Source organism: Arachis hypogaea, chromosome 5, assembly GCF_003086295.3.
Source record: "Arachis hypogaea cultivar Tifrunner chromosome 5, arahy.Tifrunner.gnm2.J5K5, whole genome shotgun sequence".
NCBI lineage: Eukaryota > Viridiplantae > Streptophyta > Magnoliopsida > Fabales > Fabaceae > Arachis > Arachis hypogaea.
Genome location: NC_092040.1, coordinates 111,045,365 through 111,065,325, shown reverse-complemented (window position 1 = coordinate 111,065,325; position 19,961 = coordinate 111,045,365). Strand labels below are relative to the sequence as shown.

Here is a 19,961-nt window from a genome sequence, read left to right as displayed (position 1 = left end):
ATGCGTTTTACCCCATACAAAATATTCATCTTCTTCTCTACCTCCACCATTCTTCTTCATCTCTAATCAATGGTGTCAGTGAAGAGTTTCTGAAATCATTCATCACCCATGTTGAACTAACCCACGACTAGGTTAGAGTGCAATCGTGTTTCAAAGGAAGGAGGTTGCTCTCCTCTCGTTCTTAGCCAAGGTAACCGTTAATGTTGGGGTTTAGTGGCTTTAATTTTTTTAATTTATTTTTGAAATGCATGTATGATTGTACTCTATGGTGCTGGTGTTCTTGCCAATGGAGAACCTTTATGCTTTGCTGCAACTACTTTTTCTAGGGTTTCGTTGATTGCTTGTATGTTGGGTTGGGTTGTTTGGGTGCTCTGTTTTTTTATGAATGGAACAGGGGATGATGTTGATAGGGTTAGGGCTATGCAATTTTAAACTGGTTTTTGAATTTTGGTTTTTATATCTGAACAATTTTGAATTTTACACTAAAAATTCAAGTTGATGGGAGGGGGGGGGGATTTATCAACATGCATTTTGAAGAAAAGAATTGCAGTTGAAATGTTAAAAGAAAATCATTGTTGTATTTATTTACAAAAATTTTCACCACAATTTTATCCATGACTAAGCATGCTGTTATATTGTCTGATTGAAACTATATATGTCTTCTTATAGTTGAGGCATTTTTACTAGAAAAAAAACTAAATGTATGCTAAACCTTTTAAATCTTTTAAAAAATAACAAGTTTATGTTAGAACCTTTTAAAAGTTTATCTATATTTCTAAAGCATATGAAATTTCTAAAATAAGAGTACCAAATAAGTACTTAAAAAAGAAGTCAAGGCAATATTTTATCTACAATTTCATGTAAACCTTAATTACATTATATTCAAATTCCAGTAAGGGAGTACTTAAATGAGTACTCAAAATTGATAAAATCTTTATGGAGAACCTTTGTGCTTTAGAAGAAAATATAAATTCCTGTTTGTGTTTTTATCTCTGAAGTATGCAAAGAATAGTGTATAATGTATAATGTATAAGCTAAGGTTATATTATCTCTTTTTTTATTATGTAGATGACTGAATTGATTGATATTATGATACATCATGGGGGTAATTTTCAAAAAAACGAAGACAACAGATTGGTTTATTCTCCGGATAACAGAGCTTGTTTAAGCGATCTTGATGTGGACACTCTGGATGTATTTTATGTGAGAAACTACTACAAAGAACTTGGTTATGGTGAAATACAGAAGTGTTGGTGGCTTGTGCCTGGGAGGAAACTAGAAGTTGGTTTGAGGAATCTAGACAGCGATAATGAACTCATCGATATGTGTTACCATGCTCAGAAAAACAAAGGGTTGGTTGAAGTGTATTATGAGCATGGTGTCTCACTTCCTGAGGTATTAGAAGGTGATACTAGTGTTGTCTACTTGGATGAAGAAGAAGATGTTGGGCAGAGACCAAGTGAGACTCCAATTCCTAATTTTAAACCCACTTTAGTTGATGCTCCCCTTCCAAATTCTAAGCCAAATGAACAATATTCTAACTCCAATGTTGGACTAAGTGCAGCTCCAACACCCACTCCTACTACTGCCAACATTGTCCCCATACCTAAACCACAACCATCCAAGCCTACCAATGTTTCTAATAAACCCAACAGCACTACCAAGTCCTCTATACCAACTAAATCCTCCAAGCCCACTAACCCAAAACCTTCTACCAAGCCCAAAAACCCAACTAAATCCACCAAGCCCACTAACCCAAAGCCATCCACCAAGCATACAAATCCAAAAAAGTCCACCAACCCTACAAGTGCCACAAATTCCAGCAAGCCCACCCAAGTCAGAAAGCATTGCACAAGGTCTGCTTCCAAGAGAGGGATAGCACATGTTACTCAAGTCTCAGTTCATGCTGATGATTCTTCTGACTCTTATGAGAGTGCAGAAGATGAACAATATAGGCCAGGTTTGGAGGGTAGTTCTTCATCTTCAGATAAAGGGTTTGTGTCTGTCAAAGGTAGGAGGAGTTCTCTTAAGTTTAAACATGCCTCTGCCTCTGCATTTGCAAAACTTAAGGAGAAGATTGTTATTGAAGATGATGGACTAGTGGAGGATGTCTCGGATGGCGAAGTTGACATTGGTTTTATTGGTGCAGACTTTGGACTTGATCCTGGTGCCGATTCTGATGGGGCTAATTCGTGGCATTCTGAGGAGATGAAGACCCCTCCCAACTCTGAAGAGGAAATAACAGATGTTGACTCAGATGATGGTTGTCCATTGTTTAGAGATGGAGGAAGGTTTGGAGAGTTAGTGCTGGAGGTTGGTATGAAATTCACTACCAAATGGGAGTTCAAAGAGGCTGTTAGGGAGTACACAATTCAGGAAGGAAGGAGGCTTAGGTTGAAAAAAATGATAGCAAAAGAGTGAGAGCTGTATGTAAAGTAAAGGAATGTCCATGGCTGGTGTATGCATCAAGAGACCATGAGGATACTTGTTGGCAAATAAAAACATTCAACAATGATCACACTTGTGCTAGAGAGGACAGAAACAGGGCTGCCAACCGCAATTGGGTGTGTAGTAAATTGGTAAAAAAAGTTAAAAAGTACCCAAACTTCAGGCATTGTGAAGCAATGACCTATTTCAAGACAAAATTTGATCTTACTTTGAATAAGAATTCAATTTCTAGGGCATTGTGTGATGCAAGAGGTATCGTGTATGGTGATGAAAAGAAACAGTACATGATGGTGCGGGACTATGGTTTGACATTGCTAAAAGCCAATCCTGGATCAACTATCCAGATTGCAACCATTCCTCAACCAGATGGGACAGTGATATTTGATAAAATGTATGTATGTTTAAGTGGTTGTAAGGATGGGTTCAAAGCTGGATGTAGGCCGTTGATTGGGTTAGATGGTGCCTTTCTCAAGACTCAATTTGGTGGCCAAATTCTATCCGCGGTTGGGCAGGATGCCAATCATCATATATATGTCATAGCCTGGGCAATTGTTGATGTAGAAAATAAAGAAAATTGGAAGTGGTTCCTTGAGTTACTTCACCAAGACTTAGGAGACTATAAAGACAATGGATGGTGTTTCATATCCGACATGCAGAAGGTAACAGTTACATAAGATTTTCATACATATGATTCTTAATACACTTGATATTATATATTGTTGTTGTGTGATTAGAGTACTTGATATTATGTATTGTTGTTGTGTGATAAGAGTTGGACTGACATGATGCACAATAATGTTCATTTAGGGACTGTTATGTATATAATTGTTGAATGTGAGGGACCTTTATGGGGAGTCATACTGAAAGTAAGGGACTATTATGGGGATCGATAATAATAATTAGGGACTGTTATGGTGACTCTTATGCATATGAGATTACAACATTGATTTTTGTGCCAGGGTCTGATTCCTGCTATGCAGAAGGTGATGCCAAGAGTGCATCACCGATTTTGTGTCTGGCATTTGTGGAGAAACTTCAACAAGAACTGGAAAGACTTGGAATTAAGGGGTTTACTATGGGAATGTGCTCGAGCCACCACATTCCAAGAGTTTAGGGACACCATGAACAAGATCAAACGTATCAGCGAGGATGCTTGGGCATATCTAGACAAGTGGCCAAGAGATTCATGGACTAAGTGCCAATTTAGTCATAAGCCAAAGTTGGACAGCATATGCAACAATGCATGTGAGGTGCTCAACTCCAAGATTAAAGAAGCAAGAGCAAAGCCCATCATTACTCTTTTGGAAGAGGTCCGAATGTTTGTCATGAGAACCATTGCAAGAAACAAGGTAAAATTAAGCAATCATGTTGGAAAACTACCACCAGTAATCAAGAGTAGATTGGAGAAAGTGAGGAAGGAATCCAAGAACTGGCATCCCATATGGACAGGAGATGATGGATATGAAAAATTTGAGGTTCATGGATATCCCACAAATCATGTTGTTGATTTGGGAAAAAAATTATGCACATGCCAATTCTGGATGCTAACAGGTAATATTTATAATGTTAATCTACTTTACTTTCTTTTAGTATTATTGTCTAAATATTTTCATACTTGCTGCATTCTTGTAGGAATTCCCTGTGTACATGCATGTGCTGCCTTGTCTAGGGTGAATAAGCCCCCAGAAAATTTTTGTCATCCATTAGTAACTATGGAATCATACAAGGCAACATATAACCATCACATAAATCCAATACCTGGACAACCGCTGTGGGAGGTTTCAGAATTTAATAAGCCACGTGCACCAAAGGTTAAGCGGCCACCAGGAAAATTACAGATGAAAAGAAGAATGGATTCAGATGAAAAACATGGAGGAGGCAAGAGATTGAGGGTAGATACTAAGAACAATGATAACACTCATTTGAAAAGGCAGCTTGGAAAATTTACTTGCAGTTATTGTGGTGATAAAGGTCACACCAAGAGAGGTTACAAAAAGAAGAGATTGGCTGATGCAGCAGCAGCAGCAGCTGCTGCTGCTGCTGCTGTGGCTGAGGCTGAGGCTGCTACAAAAAACAAAGAGGGCGAAGGGGGAGGAGATCCAACAGCCGACCAAACATGCGTTGCTACCTCTGATGGAACGAACCAACAAGGTGAAGGAGGAAATGTACAACCTATTGATTTAGCACCTATTGTTACAGCAGCCAGTGATGTCCAACAAGTAGAACTTGATTTGTCTCAACCTACCTGTTTTGAACAAGAGGATTCTCAGCAGGTAAAGATGTAAATGCCATTTTTATATCATAACCTATTACTGTATTTTAACTTTGGAACCTGAATATTTTTACATGATATAGGTTGCTGAAAATATAAGGCCTACAAAGCTGCCGGCAAGAAGAAAAAGTTCTCCACCACCGAGTTCTGTCACAGTCAATCCATTGCAGGGTGCTAGCTCAGGAACAACATCAAGGATGGCAAGTTTAATGAAGTTTGTGCCTACTCCCGGTTTCAAAACACCAAGGAAAAAGACTTGAAGAAATTAGTTAGATATGTTTAGGGAGGTTATGAAAATTAGTATGTGGCATTAGGCCTTTAATGTTTTGTTAAAATTTAGACAATGACTACTAAGATCAGTCCTGGTTATTTTGATATCATAGTGGATCTTTTGATGTTAATACTCATGATGCTTGGTTATGCATCTTTTTTGTTCAACTCTGATAACTAATTTAATATAAATCCAGTTTGCTGTTTAACTTACTTATTGTAATCCTATTTAAATATAACTCAGTTTTGTTGAATCATGTGTAAGTCACAGGAATACCAATTACTTTTTATTCATTCCATTCAAATATTTTTACAAAATACATATTCTATTACATTACATTACACATGAATCCTTCCATAATTTTTTCTTCAAAATTTGTCACACATCGCTAACAGAAACACTACCATCATAAACACAGCTACCATCAACAAATTGGTCATGAATTTCTGACTTCTTACATCATTTTCCAACCTTCCAACCCTCCATGCTAGGTTCATCTTCATTCTACCATTGACTCTATCATAATCTTCTATTCCAGCACTTTCCTCTTAAACAATGTCAGCCTAAACAAACATACCACACCAAGTCTTTTTCCTTATCTGAAATGAACCAATAAAAGATGATGAAATGAAGTAGGCAAGAACAAATTAACAAAATATCATATATTTAACTTACATTATAATTGGGATATCCAAAAAATGGCTTGTTTGAATTTGATTCTGTTCCAGACCATCGCAGAATTGGACGATAACCACACCCACACCATTCTGGCACCCTCGCACTTCTGTTTCGGCTTTGTGACCTGGCCCAGTTATCGGTTGGAGGACAATGATTCGAGTTTTCAGCTGCGGTGTTTCCACCACCCACCATGATGCTGCAACTAATAGCGACAAATGACAAAGATTTGACAAGATGAGCAACAACAAGAAGAAGAAGATAAAGAAGAATGAGAAGACAATAGGAGGGAAGACGGAAGTTGAAGAAGATCGTAACTCAGATAAATGAGAGAAAATTAGGGTTTTAGGGACTAAATTGGGTATAAATACAACCCTCGCCACCTCAGCTAGCCATTGCAGGGTCCAACATGGCAGAGAGGATGCCACCATGGCATTCCGTTTGCTGAGTCATCACCAGAAAGGGCTGAGGGACTACATTGGTGCCCGGATCTAAATCTGGAGGACCAGTATAGGTAATTTTAAATCTCGAGGACTAAAATGAGTAATCGCGTGAATCTTAGGGACCAAAATGGGTATTTAGTCCAATAAATGTTGGAACCTTAGAGAACTTCAAAGCAAAATTGTAGGAATTATACTGGCTTGTAAAACGTGTTTCGGTTGCAAATTGCACAGAAATCCACCGCCAATCTATAAATTAGTGGTTGTTTTATGCTTGTATATGTGTTCCACGAAATAAAATGAGGCCCATGTTTCAAAGAATATTTGTATTTTCATGTTGTTTTAACGAGTACTAGTAAGTTTGAATAAAAAATATGATAATATTAATTATACGAGTGAATAATCATAAGGCTAATTGAGATTTATATTTAATTATTTATAAATACTTTTCTAAAAAAATAAAGTTTTTTTTAATTAATACGATAACTTAGAAAAAAATTATATAAAATAAAAAAAAATAGTTTAGTACACACAGTCACCTCGCGTTAATGCAAGATTCGGAAAACAATGTACCGAAAATGTATAATGTATGCACTATGCAGTATAACCTGGTAATTTCACCAATGACTATTACTACGGCTTAAACTGGTGACTTTCAAGTCACATGGTAACAATTCAACTATTCAAGATTCTCCTTCAAACAATAATTATAGAAGATGTGTGTAGTTAATGTTTCTGTGCCTAGAGCACAACCACATGATACAAATGAAAAATAATGCGTCAAATTTCAAAATCCTCTAATGTAAACACCGTACATTACAATCACGTACAGCCATTACCACTCTTGCAAGAAAAGCAACGAAATTAAACATGCAGAAAATTTGAAATGTAAGTAAAGTACCACTGCATCTTGCTGTTACAAATCGTGGAACTGAAAAAAAAAAAGTAAGTGAAATCCAAATCAAATGGTAATTTTATTTTTTAAATAAAGGAATGGATCTGAAATGCATATTTCAACGATTTCCGGGATAAGAGTTCCTTCAGTTTTTTCCATTGAGTTGCAGGGTGAATTTCTTCAAGGACAGAAGCACTTCCTTCAACCGTTTCTTGGCATCTTCATCAATCAAATCACCATCATCGTTAAACTTTGCGGGAGGCTGGAATGCATTTAGGAAGAACTCAGGTTTATTTATGAAATGCAGATCGAGGAAAACCCCCACTTGGCGGAGATGATATTGTGATCTTCCTCCCCCAAAGCCTCCTCCGGCGCTTACAATGGCCGCAGGCTTACCAGCCCAAACATTTGGTGCTCTAGATGCCCAGTCAATTGCGTTCTTCAAAGGTGCTATAATAACATGAAAGAGAAAATTAGTCAAAAGAATCACACATTTTTACATTTGATTATCTATGAAGTTCTGACAGGTGTTACAATCTTCATACAGTAAGAACTGATACGTAATATGCGAAAAAACATCAATTGATGTTTCGAACATTCTTGTAATTACTCTTCGGTTTCTTGATACAAAGTTGCAAACAGCTAGTTTCAAAAAACAAAACTGAAATGGGGACAGTGTTGAGAAGATTTCTAGAGAGTGAAGCAACACTGAGGCAGAGTAACAGAAGCAGAGAAGTGTAGTAAACCAGAACTAGAAAACTAAGGAAATAAGATAATTGAGTGTGGAATTCAATAACCAGAACAAGAAAACTAAGGAAAGAAGAGGAGTGTGGAATTCATTCTTTGTATATTCATATCAACCATGCTAGGTGTACATCAAAATCAACTACAAGTATAGAATACACATTGAAATACAAAATAAACATTAAAAATGAGTTAAACGTGTCTGATTTGGTGGCTGATTTTTTTTTTTGTGTACATAGCATTTTTGTATTCCTATTCATATGGTTGATACACAATAGAATCCTGAAGCGCTGATTTTTTAGTTTGTTACCCAGCTATGCATAACAGAAAGCTGTTATACTATAACAGATTGTAACTGAAAATGTAACAGCCACACAACTAACCCATGCTAAATCAGGAAACTATCTCCTAACAACTAAACTATCCTAGTATCCTTAATAGCGCTGTAAAAGAATCAAATTGAGATCAAGATAGGTCTGAAAATTGCCCGACTAAGCATGAATTGTAGCAGTATGTGCTAATTACAATCCATGATAAAAGTGCACATACAAGAAAAAAAGGATTCCCCGTTACTTCTTCCGCTACTATCACAAAAGAAACTTTCATGAGATGAAGTTGAAAAGAAGAGAAGATGAAGAAAAACTAATACATATCAGGAAAGGATTTGAAATTAAAATTATGCTCCAAGTTTTCATGACCAAGTAGATACAACCTTGGTACAAAAGTGCACATTGGACATAAAAATTCGGAACCATTCTTCTGATACTGTTGCATAAGTGAATGCTAATTATGCAGTCTCCATAATAATAGAAAGAGAAAAGTTTAATTACTTTGTTAGTCCCTGAAATTTCACTGAATTTTTAATGAAATCTTTACATTTTAAAATTTTGTAATTAGGTACTTATATTAGACAAAAATTTGTAATTAGATTTTTACTAATTGTTATTTTTTTAAAAAAAAAAGCATAACAATTCTGAAAAATATTTGCTTCAGAACATTTCATAATTTATCCTACATCAAACACAAAAGAGAATATCTCAAAAAAACATTTGTATTTTTTAACAAAGAATGGTTAAAAAGGACCTAATTAAAAATTTAAAGGAACTCTAGGCATCAATACATGAAATGGACTTCAACGGAACATTTACACTAAGGGCTTAGAAATCAAAAATTTAAGAACATAATCAGATAATAGAAGAAAGCATTTAGATCAAGCATCTTTGTTAAGCCACACTAATCATTACATCATCTTCACTAACGTTCGTTCTTTAAATTTCCTAATTTTGCTGCAAACGTATATTATGTACTAAAAAGGAACACAGACAGAAGATGTTGTTCATAGAGGCTTCACCATCATTACTGATTTTCTTTTGCCCTTCTTCTTAAAGAGTTATTATTTATTAATGACAATTGAGCAATTATTGATCCACAAAAATTGTTTAGTAAAGGTTAGTGCAGGTACCTGCAATTGAGTAATTATACTCGGGGGAAGCGAAAAGAATGCTGTCAGCTACAAGAATCTTCTGGCGAAACGCTTCAACTTCTGGAGGGTAAGTCCCTTCCTTCTCAAGATCAGTGTTCAATAATGGCAGCGGCGAAATGTCAATGTACTCAATTTGGAGGCCTTCAACCGCAGTTTTGCTTAGCTCAATAGCTACGATTATACAATCATCAACCCCGAATAAGAAATTTTGACTAGATTTGATTTGTGCTTTTATTTTTATTTTTATTTTTGATGTTTTGTATTTTCAAAATTTTGCCAAAATGTAAAACAAATCCGTTTTTTATTCCCTCAAATATTATAGAAGTTTGACAAATTTGACCGATTTAGCCGCAAATTTTAGTCAAGTTTGTAAAATTTTGTAATATTCGAATGCCTTCCTTTAATTGAATGTTATTGATATTACGTGTTAATTAAATCATATTTTAAAATAAAAAAAATAAAAAAGGCAATAATAAAATATTATTATCTAAAAAATAAATAAAAAGGTATACAGCAGATGGTAACACTGACCTGAACGGACAAGACCCCTGTTGTAAGATCCCTTTCGCAGCGAACCAGAAAGCGCCGCAACCTTAATAATCTGCGAGGAAGTTCCACTGAGTGCTGCCATGTCTTTCTTTGTCCCCGTTGTTTCAGTTAAATATTTTCGATGGTGAATGGAATGAGGGAAAGTGTGATATATATATATATAAGATTTTGCGTTAAAAGAGCGTGTCGAATATTTTAGAGGGAGTGGACTTTGGGAATACGGAATGAATTCAAGTTTGGGGGTTCTAATTCAAATTCGTACGAGTGTTCTAATTCAATGTAAATATTGGTAAAATTAAAGTCGCATCACCAAAATGTAACTTGTTCCTTAAATTTCAGTCTTTAAATTTAATAATATAATTTTAATTTTTTATGTCCACTTTTATGCTATTGATTATTCAAAAATTAAAAAAAAATTATTTTGTTTCTCTTTTAAAAATTGAATAAAAGAATAATTTAAAAAAAAATTCTAATTGCGCTGTATTGTTAAAAAATATTATTTTAATTTTAATATTATTTTATAATACATCATAACCATGGGAATATAATCATACTAACATGCACTTCTTTATTAATATTACAATTTGGTGGATTATATGGTACCTTTCATTGTAGTGTCTAAATTGTCTAACTTGCTTTTATAAGTAAAAAATAAAATGTATAAAATAAAAATAAAATATTTAAAATTTATTAAATATTATTTTTTTATCTTTTTTAGTAAGTTAGGCACCATATCTTAGGCATTATAGTATTCACCTTACAATTTTGCTGGCTGCTTTTTGAGGTGGCTGGATTCATCGTCATTCAACATTTATGGCCGTCTTTTAGCCGAGAGAGTGATGCCATGAATACGTAGTGGTGACAACTGACAACCCTGCTTTCTTAATAGACTATTGCTATGGAAAATACTACTCTTATCTCTTTTAGAAAATAGCGGTTACGTTTTATGTTTATTAGAAAAGTAATATATTTGAATTACTTTTTAATAAACTAAAATATAATTATTTTCAAAAAGAAGATATACTATAATGGATCAATGAGGGAGTTTTTTTTTTTCCCTCAAAATGTCTAATTAATAATTAGACTCTAATAATTATTGAGCTTGTCGGTGATTTAAAAGAAAAAAAAAAGACAAAGTTGTCGGTGCTTCTCGCATCTCAATGCTTTGGCTATCCTCCCCAATTTTCAAGGTTTAGTAGCTTGCATAATTGTTTTTTCACTATGCATTTTATACATTTAAGAGTAAGGAGTTGATAGAGTTGGAATTGATTTATTTGGAAATCAATTTATTTATTTAGAATAGATAATAAAAGAGGGATTGAATTAATTTGTAAATTCATAGATTTTACATTGAAACTAAATTTAAATTTATATATATATATATATATATATATATATATATATATACGATTTTCAATTATGTCTTTTTTTTTACGGACTCCTAGTTAACCTATATTTCTTTAAATATTATATATATATTCTGTTTTTAGAGGTCGTAATACCTTATTACTGTTGATTTATGACCTAAACTTAAAACTCTGTGTGGTAGGGTATTACGCTGAGAACTCTGTAAGGGATGATGTTCTCATCCGTTTCGAAAATTATTACTTTTCAAATGCAGGTTCCAGCGCTTCTTAACGAGCGAGAGGTTTATCTGAAAGGACAGTGAAAAAGATCTTTTATTCTTCTTTAATTTTAGACTCTTTCCTTCTTTTGGAAACACTTATATACTTGTTTTGGAAACTTGCCTTTAGAGGCTTAGGATGTATTTTGGAGAAATAGGTTATGTCTATCCAACTGTTTTACTGTTGTAAATCTAGCTGGCCTAATCTTTGCGGGCCAAGACTAGTTGATACTTATATATACTTATATATGTCTCTTTACTCTTATTCTTCCATTCGAACTTTTAATTATCTACCTTTCTTTTAACCCGCTTATATATATACATTATCGAGTGTGAGGGATCGACAAATTGTCTTTTTCTCGAGTTTTAAATCCTTTCACCGGCTTTTAGTACAATATTCCTTTATATATATATATATATATATATATATATATATATATATATATATATATATATATTTGTGCCATAGCACCAAACCATAATTGAATTATGACTTAAGCATAAGGCAATAAATAGTAGGGTGTTACAGAGCTCAAGTTGGACAATCCTTGATGATACTTCTTAGTCTGCCAAGGACCAAGCTGCCCCCGGATCTTAGTTTTTCTTTTCTTGTATTTTGATGTTGATGGCCTGACTTATGGGTCCAAAAAATTTTATTTTTTAAATGACATGATCTATCGGTCTTTATAAAAGATGTAATGTAATATTTTCGGATGCTTCTTAGCCATTATAGTCTTTTAAATTTATTCTGCTTTTCTACTTTGTTTACTTATTATTTTTATGATTTATCATCGTTCAAATAGCTGCTGCAAACCAGTTGGGACCTTGTTGTTTTATCGTGCCGACCATAGAAGGTTTGTCGTGATTTTTACAGTTTCTTGAGCATAAGTTGGTTCAAATAAAAATAACATTTGACAAATGCTTCTATTATTGATAAAGTGGATTACAAATGTGTTCGCTAGTTGCTACTAAGAATTTTCTAAGTTCTAACTCCTAGCCCTCACTATGATACCTCATTAAAACCCCCTTCAGTAAAACCTATTAGAAAAAAAAAACATGAAGTCGAAAAAAATAATACATCAAGGAGTAAGGTTCATCTCTAGCTTTAATATTTCTTCAAGTTGTAAGCATACCACGATCTTGGTAACTCATTCCCCATGAGGTCGGATAATCTGTAGTATCTTTTTTCTAAGACATCAACAATTTAGTAAGGTCCTTTTCAGTTAGCTGCTAACTTTTCTTCGCCCGACTTTAGTGCTCTAATGTTGTTCCTGATTAAAAATAGGTTGTTAACATTGAAGCTCCTCCTTATGACTTTCTTGTTGTATCTTGTAGCCATTCTTTGTTTTAATGCTTCTTCTCATAGTTGAGCTTGTTCTCGTATCTCTGGTAGGATGTTGTGTTCTTCCTTCTAGGCTTGAATGTTCCCAACTTTATTATAGAACCGAATTCTTGGGCTTTTTTCATTAACTTCAATAGGAATCATGGCTTCCATTCTATAAACAAGTTGGACTGGATATTCTTCTGTGGTTGATTAAAGGGTTGTCCGATATGCCTATAGTACTTGTGGGAGTTCATCTGCCCTTGCCCCTTTTGCTTATTCTAGTCTCCTTTTGAGTTTGGACAAAATGACCTTATTTGTAACTTCTGCTTGCCCGTTGGATTGGAGATGATATACTGATGTGAACTAGGGTTTGATTTTCAGTCTTGCTACCAAGTTCTGAAAGGTGGAATTGGTAAGCTAAGTCTCATTATCAATGGTGATCGAGAAGGGTACTTGATGCATGCGCATCTTTAGTAGTTTTTAGTTGTTATTCCTTTAAATAGTCGTAGTGATTTATTGTTTTGATTAGGAATTTCATGCTTTTAATATATGTTCTTAGCATTTCTTTCCTTAAATTCAAGATAGAGATTTTCCTTGAGTTAATTAAGATTTATGGTGCTTTGATCAATGCTCTTTGGAGTTGTTTTGTGCTTTGATAAGTGTAAAAAATGAAATAAGGATCAAAAGAACAAAGAAGGAAGTTAAGGACACGCTTTGAAAGTCAAGAACACGCTTTTTCCAAAGACCAAAAACAATACATTTGGGCCTGGAAGCTATTGCCAACCAACGTGGAAGTACTGGCATCCCACAGCACTTGTGCTTACGCATCTTCACACGTACGCACAACCGGCGCGATCTTTAAATCTTGCGTACGCACAACTGCAAATTGGCGTCCCACCCCAAGACTGTCCCGTGTCATGCCTGTGACCTTCATAATTGAATTTTGGGTCATGCAAGAAACATTGCTTTGGCGTTCCACGCCAAATCTTCAGCATTCCATGCTTATGCTCCATATTCATAGATTTGGGCTTGTTTTCTTTAGTTGCTTTTGAAGTCACACGCCAAGGCTTTTCCCGTGCCATGCTAGTTACCTCATTCATCAAATTTTGAGCAAATTCAAGGAGGAGAGCGATTGGAGTGCCATGAAAAGTACAAAAGAGGCCAAATTGGGCTAGCCTTTGAGGAAAAAGTGTGGTGTTACTTGCTTTCCAACCTCCAATGCTCAACTTCATCATTCATTCCTCAATTCTTCAATCTTCCAATTGGATAAAGCCCATGGAATCAATCTCAATTTAATCTTGAATTTACTATAATTTGAATTTCATTTGAATTTGTAATTTAGATAGGTTATAAATAGAGGATCAATCTGAGAGCAAAAGGAGAAAACTTTCCCACACATCTCACTCTTAGATCACTTCTTTCACTATTGTCCTCTTCTTACTTTTCACATTTTGTAAACCATGAGTGGCTAATTCCTTTTTCATTGGAGGGAAAAGAGCTATATTGAATTTAATGGATCAATTGTGATTTACTCTTTATCTTCAATTCATCCTTCATTTGCTTCTTTAGAAAGAATCTTCCTTCTTCATCCCAAAGATTCAAAATCTATTGCGAGATAGTATGAATTTCATTTGAATTCCATGAGAACTTGAGAGAGGGATCATCGAATTGAGCTTGAAGATCTTTCTCCCAATTTGGTGAATTTGTGTTTGGGATTGATATGTGACATGTAATCAACTCATAACTTGGTTCATGAAATTGTGTGGTCTAAACCAGAGACCAATCTTCATCTCTTCTCATGAGCTATTAGATCAAGACATTGGCAATTGATCAAATTAAGAGAGATTGAATTATCAAGACATTGAAATTTAATCACTTATGATTTGTCAAAAGGTCAATAATTACATGATTGAAGTGGAGATGAAAAGCTATTTAACCCAGAGCATTCAATATCTCTGTACCCCAATTATCTTCCCTTATTCTTCTATTTCCTTCTTTATTAATTGCTTTCAATTTAATGCTCATTTACATTGCTTTATTTACATTCTTGTAATTTACCTTTCTTACAATTTACTTTCCTAGTATTTACATTCTTGCAATTTTAATTCCAAGTTATTTACATTCTTGTGATTTACTTTCTTGCCATTTTATTGCTTTCTGTTAATTCAAGTAATTTAAGTTCCCATTGAAATTTCTTGTTTGCTCATCATCCCAATATGAATCGTCTAACTAGAATAATCAATCAACTATTGTTTGCTTAATCCATTAATCCTCATAGGATCGACACTCACTCATCGGGTGTTTATTACTTGGTACAACTCGATGCACTTGTCGGTAATTATGCAGGATTGTAAAATCCCGTATCAAGTTTTTGGCGCCGTTGCCGGGAGTTAACGGTAATTAACAAGTTTATGAAAGAATTATTATCAAAGAAAAGATCCTTGAAGGGAGGACAAACTGTAGTCATGACCAAGGAGGGTAGTGCCATCATCAAAAAGGACTTGCCAAGGAAGAAGGATCCAGGAAACTTTCAAATCCCCTATACAATTGGAAACATAACATTTGAAAGAGTATTATGTGACCTTGGTGCAAATATCAACCTAATGTCTTTCTCTGTAATGAAGAAGCTCTAATCCATGAATTAAAATGAACAAAAATTGCTCTTCAATTGGCTGACAGATCCATGAAGCAAGCACATGGAGTTGTGAAAAATATTTTGGTGAAAGTTGAAAAATTCTTCCTCCCAACTGATTTTGTCATTCTTGATATGGAAGAAGACTACAACACCCCCATTATTTTGGGAAGACACTTCTTGATTACTGGTAGAGCTTTGATTGATGTTGAAAATGGAGAATTGATGCTAAGAATGCATGATGAGCACTTGGTGTTTCATATTTTTAAAACCATGCATGAGTCAAATCATGAGGAGAATTGTATGAAGATTGACTATAGAGACCTAAACTTGAAGGAGGAACCTAATGAATCACTTCAAAAACCGCCACTCCCATGTTTAAAAGAGAGCAAAGAATTAGAAGTGAAACAACAAGCTGAAGGGATCATTGGAGCTAGAGAGAATATGCAACAAAAACCTCCATTTGTGACAACCAACAAAATTCTTCTTGACATTGAGCTTAAGAATGACATTAACCGCAAACCACCACCACCAAAAGGGGAAGAAAAGAAGCTAAACAAAGTTTCTAGAGGGTGGAGAAACAAAAAGATCCCTACTAAAGACTTCTCACCAGGGGATAAGGTGATGCTAGTTTACCAACCAACGCAACTATCTCCACATTTGTCTGGGCATTACACAATCAACAAAATTCTTTCTCTTGAGCATGTTGAGATCATTAAAAAAGACACTAGAAGGAAATTCACTGTAAGAGGAAAGAAGTTGAGGCACTATGATCATCACCCACCATGACAAGAATCAATCGTCAAGCTAGTGAGTTAAAGAAACGCTTATTAGGAGGCAACCCAACCATAGTATCCTTTGATTTTTTGTTTATTCTTATTTTTTTTTATTAATTTTCTATTTTTAATATTAAATGCATGCATAAAGAAAATAAGCATTTAGGAACCAAAGTTTTTAAAGGAGGAGCTAGTTGAGGTGTTCCTCAACCAAGCAATGAGAAAATATGTTAATGTTTGAATGCATATTGCTTTCCAATGATGAACAATGAATTTCATGGTTTGGTGCAAGATTTTTTGCCTTTAGGGATCATGCAGGAAACAAATTTAATGTTGTATCATGCATGCAATGTAACAGTGCAATGTTACAATGACATTCATATAGCTTGTGCATTAATATGTCATGCATGCATTATTAATCTCAAGATTTGAACCAACATTATACTGTATGAAACTAAGTTTGGTGTTACAACAAATCTTAGAAGGAATTCAATGATGGATCCATAATGAACCATGCAAAATTTGGTAGCTTGAGCATGCATTAAAAAAGGACTAAATTGAGCAATATGATTTTGTGACATGAAGAAAATTAAGAGTGGCGTGCCACGAGACAAGTTTAGTGTCCAATAAGACCAAATGACATCATTTCTTGGCTTGCCGTGGCACAGCATTGTGATGGCACTCCACGCCTGTTACTAACATGCATATTTAACTTGTTTTGTTGCTTCTCGTGGCACGCCAACCTTGTGGCGTTGGACGACAAAAGGCACTCGTGCGTATGCATGGCATGCGTGTACGCACGATTTGGAAAAAATGGCATTTGTGCGTGTTATGCGTACACACGAATACACTTTGGCATCCCATGTCAGTGCCTTGCTGTCCCATGCCTGGTGCATTTGCACTCTTCTAAAAAAATGGGGGGTGTCGTGCGTATGCATGAATTGGATTTTCTCTTTATAGTTATCATATTGTGGTTAGTGACAAAGATCTTTTAGAATTTGAATTTCTTTTGATATTTAGTTATTGCTTGCTTCTTTAATTTCTTGCTATTTCAATTTTTGTTAATTGTGGACCAACCCCTCATGACCAAGGATCACACCTTTTTCATCTTCCTCTATGAAGGTTATTATGGGCAAATCGGACTTTTCTTCATTCTCTCTAACTTGATAAACTTCCTTCAAATGTCTCTTGGAAGAGGACTTGGTTACTTCTTCTCTTGCAAACCCACCAGTGTTCACATGAATGTGTCTCTCAAGTGTTCTTGCTGGTCATTCTTTCTTTTCTCTATTTTCCTCCTCTATTTTTTTTTTGTTAACTTCGCTGGCCTTCCAACAAGGTATTTGTCCAATCGCCCTTCTTTAGCAAATTTTTCCATCACATTATTCAAATAATAACAATCATTAGTAGAGTGGCCATAAATTTTATGGTATTCTGACCAATTTTTTCCTTTCTTACTTCGAATTAGCCTTGGAGGTGGTATCTTTTCAGTGTGATATATTTTTCTATAGACATCTACCAAGGAAACTCGCAATAGAGTATAGGAGGGATACCTTCGAGGCATGTTCGAGTTATCTCCTCCTTTTTTCTTCTAATCTTTTTCATTATCTCGGGGCTAATATTGGTTGTCGTGTCCTGGTGCAGGATTTTTTATTTGAGTAATTTTTCCATGTTGATATATTTTTCAGTCCGTTCCTATACTTCATACAAAGAGGTCGGGTGTCTCTTTGATATTGACTATGAGAAAGGACCCTCCTTAAGACCATTGACGAATCCCATGATAGCTGCTTCAGTGAGTAAATTTTAGATTTCTAAACACGCTTTGTTAAAACTTTTCATGTAGGCTCTAAGGAACTCTCCGACCTCTTGTTTGATAACCAAGAGGTTTTAAGCGTGTTTGGTCTTGTATTTCTAAATTGGGAAAAGTGTGAGGAAGCTTTTGGCTAAGTTATCAAAATAGGTAATCAACCTGGGCGAGAGGCTGTCAAACCACTTCATTGCGGCATTGGTTAATGTAGTCGAAAATGCTTTGCATGTCGTTGCATCAGACGTATCTAGCAAGTACATACGACTTTTAAATTGCTTAGATGATGTCATGGGTCTAAAATGGCATTGTAGAGATCCATATTTGGGTTTCTAAAACTCCTAAACTTTAGCCCCCCATGATTTCCTCTGAGAATGGGTAATCGCTTCCTAAAGGGGTTGCATCAGGTCAGTTCAGAATTTTTTACCCTTAAGGTCGGATTGCAACCTCTTCAATTTTTCTTCAAGATCTTTACGGCTTCATAGCTCTCTCCGCAACAGTTGTTCAAATTCGCGTTATCACTCTAACTCAATCTTTAGTTCTTCTAAACAACCTTGATGACCATGGACCAATCCCATGATTTTCATTACATCCCTGTTTCCTGATCCTTAAGGAATGTGAATTTGAGAACCTATCCTTCGTCCTCCTAAGTCACCTTTATCTTTGTCCTCTGTAGTATCCTTACCTCTTTTTGAATGTTCGCGTATAAAGAGTGCTCAATTGTTATTAGGATGTCTCCCACAATGGGATTTTAAATCAAATGCAATGTGTCCATCTTGTGGGTGAACTTCCGCCATGATTTGGTGTTAACTTCCAATTCTCTAACAATGGCGCAAATGTTTCGAGGATTACCTGAAACCAATATGATTTGGGCATAGACATGATGTCCAGACTCCTTTATGTTAGGGTTCTGATGTCTATTTCAACGAGGCAAAGCCGTCCGAGGTCTTTGAGTGAAGATGGAAGGTGGTACCTGCAAAGGATTCCGATGCTTAAGTTAGCAAGAATTTTAGACAGGTTTTAGTGAATCGGACTTGAAAATACCTGAATTTGATTAGGTATTTATAGAGGAAGGTGACATCTTGTCCTAAGTATCCGTACTTTATAGCATTGAGTGGTTTCTTCCTTGATTTGTGGGGAGTTATCTCATGTTGTCATTGAAAAGAAACACATCTAGAATAGTAGTTTTAACCAACTTACTTGTTATGCAAGTCGGATCTGGCATGGGTCGGGTAATTCGTGCCCCATGTAGGTCAGGCTGATTGACCTACCTTAATCTACCGAATTCTTTGAGAGTCTTGTATAATTGGGCTAGTTTATTTAGACCCTAACTTCTATCTCTGGGTTAGGGTATAAATAGTTAGGAAAGTTATTCTGGAGCACAACCATGATTTAACTCTAGCGGGAATGGTCCATATGATACTGAATTTTAGAGAAACGACATATTCAACAAAGACACAGGTTGATGTATACATGTGCGTTGTGTTCCAACATCTAAGATCTTGGGGTATATGGTTAAGCAAGCATGTGAGTATTCTTTTATGGGATTTAGTAAGACGGATACAAACAATTATACTGACAAGACTAAGCGTGCCAAGATTGTGGATGGAGTTTATATTGCAACAATAGTATATTCGTAGCGAAAAGTAGGTGCGGATGCTATGTGCATCGCGAGATACAATTTGATTGATGATAATATATTGGCAAATATGTTTTGGGCTAACGGTCAGTAGAATTTGATTACCAATACTTTGAGAATGTTCTTGCTTTTGATTATACTTACAAGAAAAATAAATACAAAAGACAGTTGGTATTTTTTTGGTTTCAAACAATCATAAGCAGACAATATTAAGGTTCGACCTGGTGTTAGATAAAAGCGTTGGACTGTATAAGCGATTGCTCCAAAATTTACTTGAAGTGATATGTAACAAGAAACCTTCGGTGAAAGTAACTAATGGATGTGATTCAACAAAAGCTACCACCAACTCGCTGCTAATGCTAAGAATACAATTTACCCAATACCATTG

The 19,961-nt window shown here is 35.2% G+C and overlaps 1 protein-coding gene and 1 long non-coding RNA gene across 2 annotated transcripts; both read right to left on the bottom strand.

Annotated features, from left to right (window-relative positions):
- Positions 1-5,255: 5,255 nt before the first annotated feature.
- On the bottom strand, positions 5,256-5,800 carry LOC114927706 (uncharacterized). The gene is made up of 2 exons (XR_011882427.1): positions 5,667-5,800; positions 5,256-5,590 (listed from the first exon to the last, which is right to left on the bottom strand). It is a non-coding gene; the product is annotated as an uncharacterized lncRNA (long non-coding RNA).
- Positions 5,801-6,740: 940 nt separating this feature from the next.
- LOC112802732 (NADPH:quinone oxidoreductase) lies at positions 6,741-10,135 on the bottom strand. Its single transcript, XM_025846079.3, has 3 exons — positions 9,760-10,135; positions 9,208-9,399; positions 6,741-7,451 (listed from the first exon to the last, which is right to left on the bottom strand). The coding sequence occupies exons 1-3, from the start codon at positions 9,857-9,859 to the stop codon at positions 7,147-7,149; spliced, it is 597 nt and encodes a 198-aa protein (XP_025701864.1). The 5' UTR covers positions 9,860-10,135; the 3' UTR covers positions 6,741-7,146.
- Between the last annotated feature and the right edge of the window lie 9,826 nt (positions 10,136-19,961).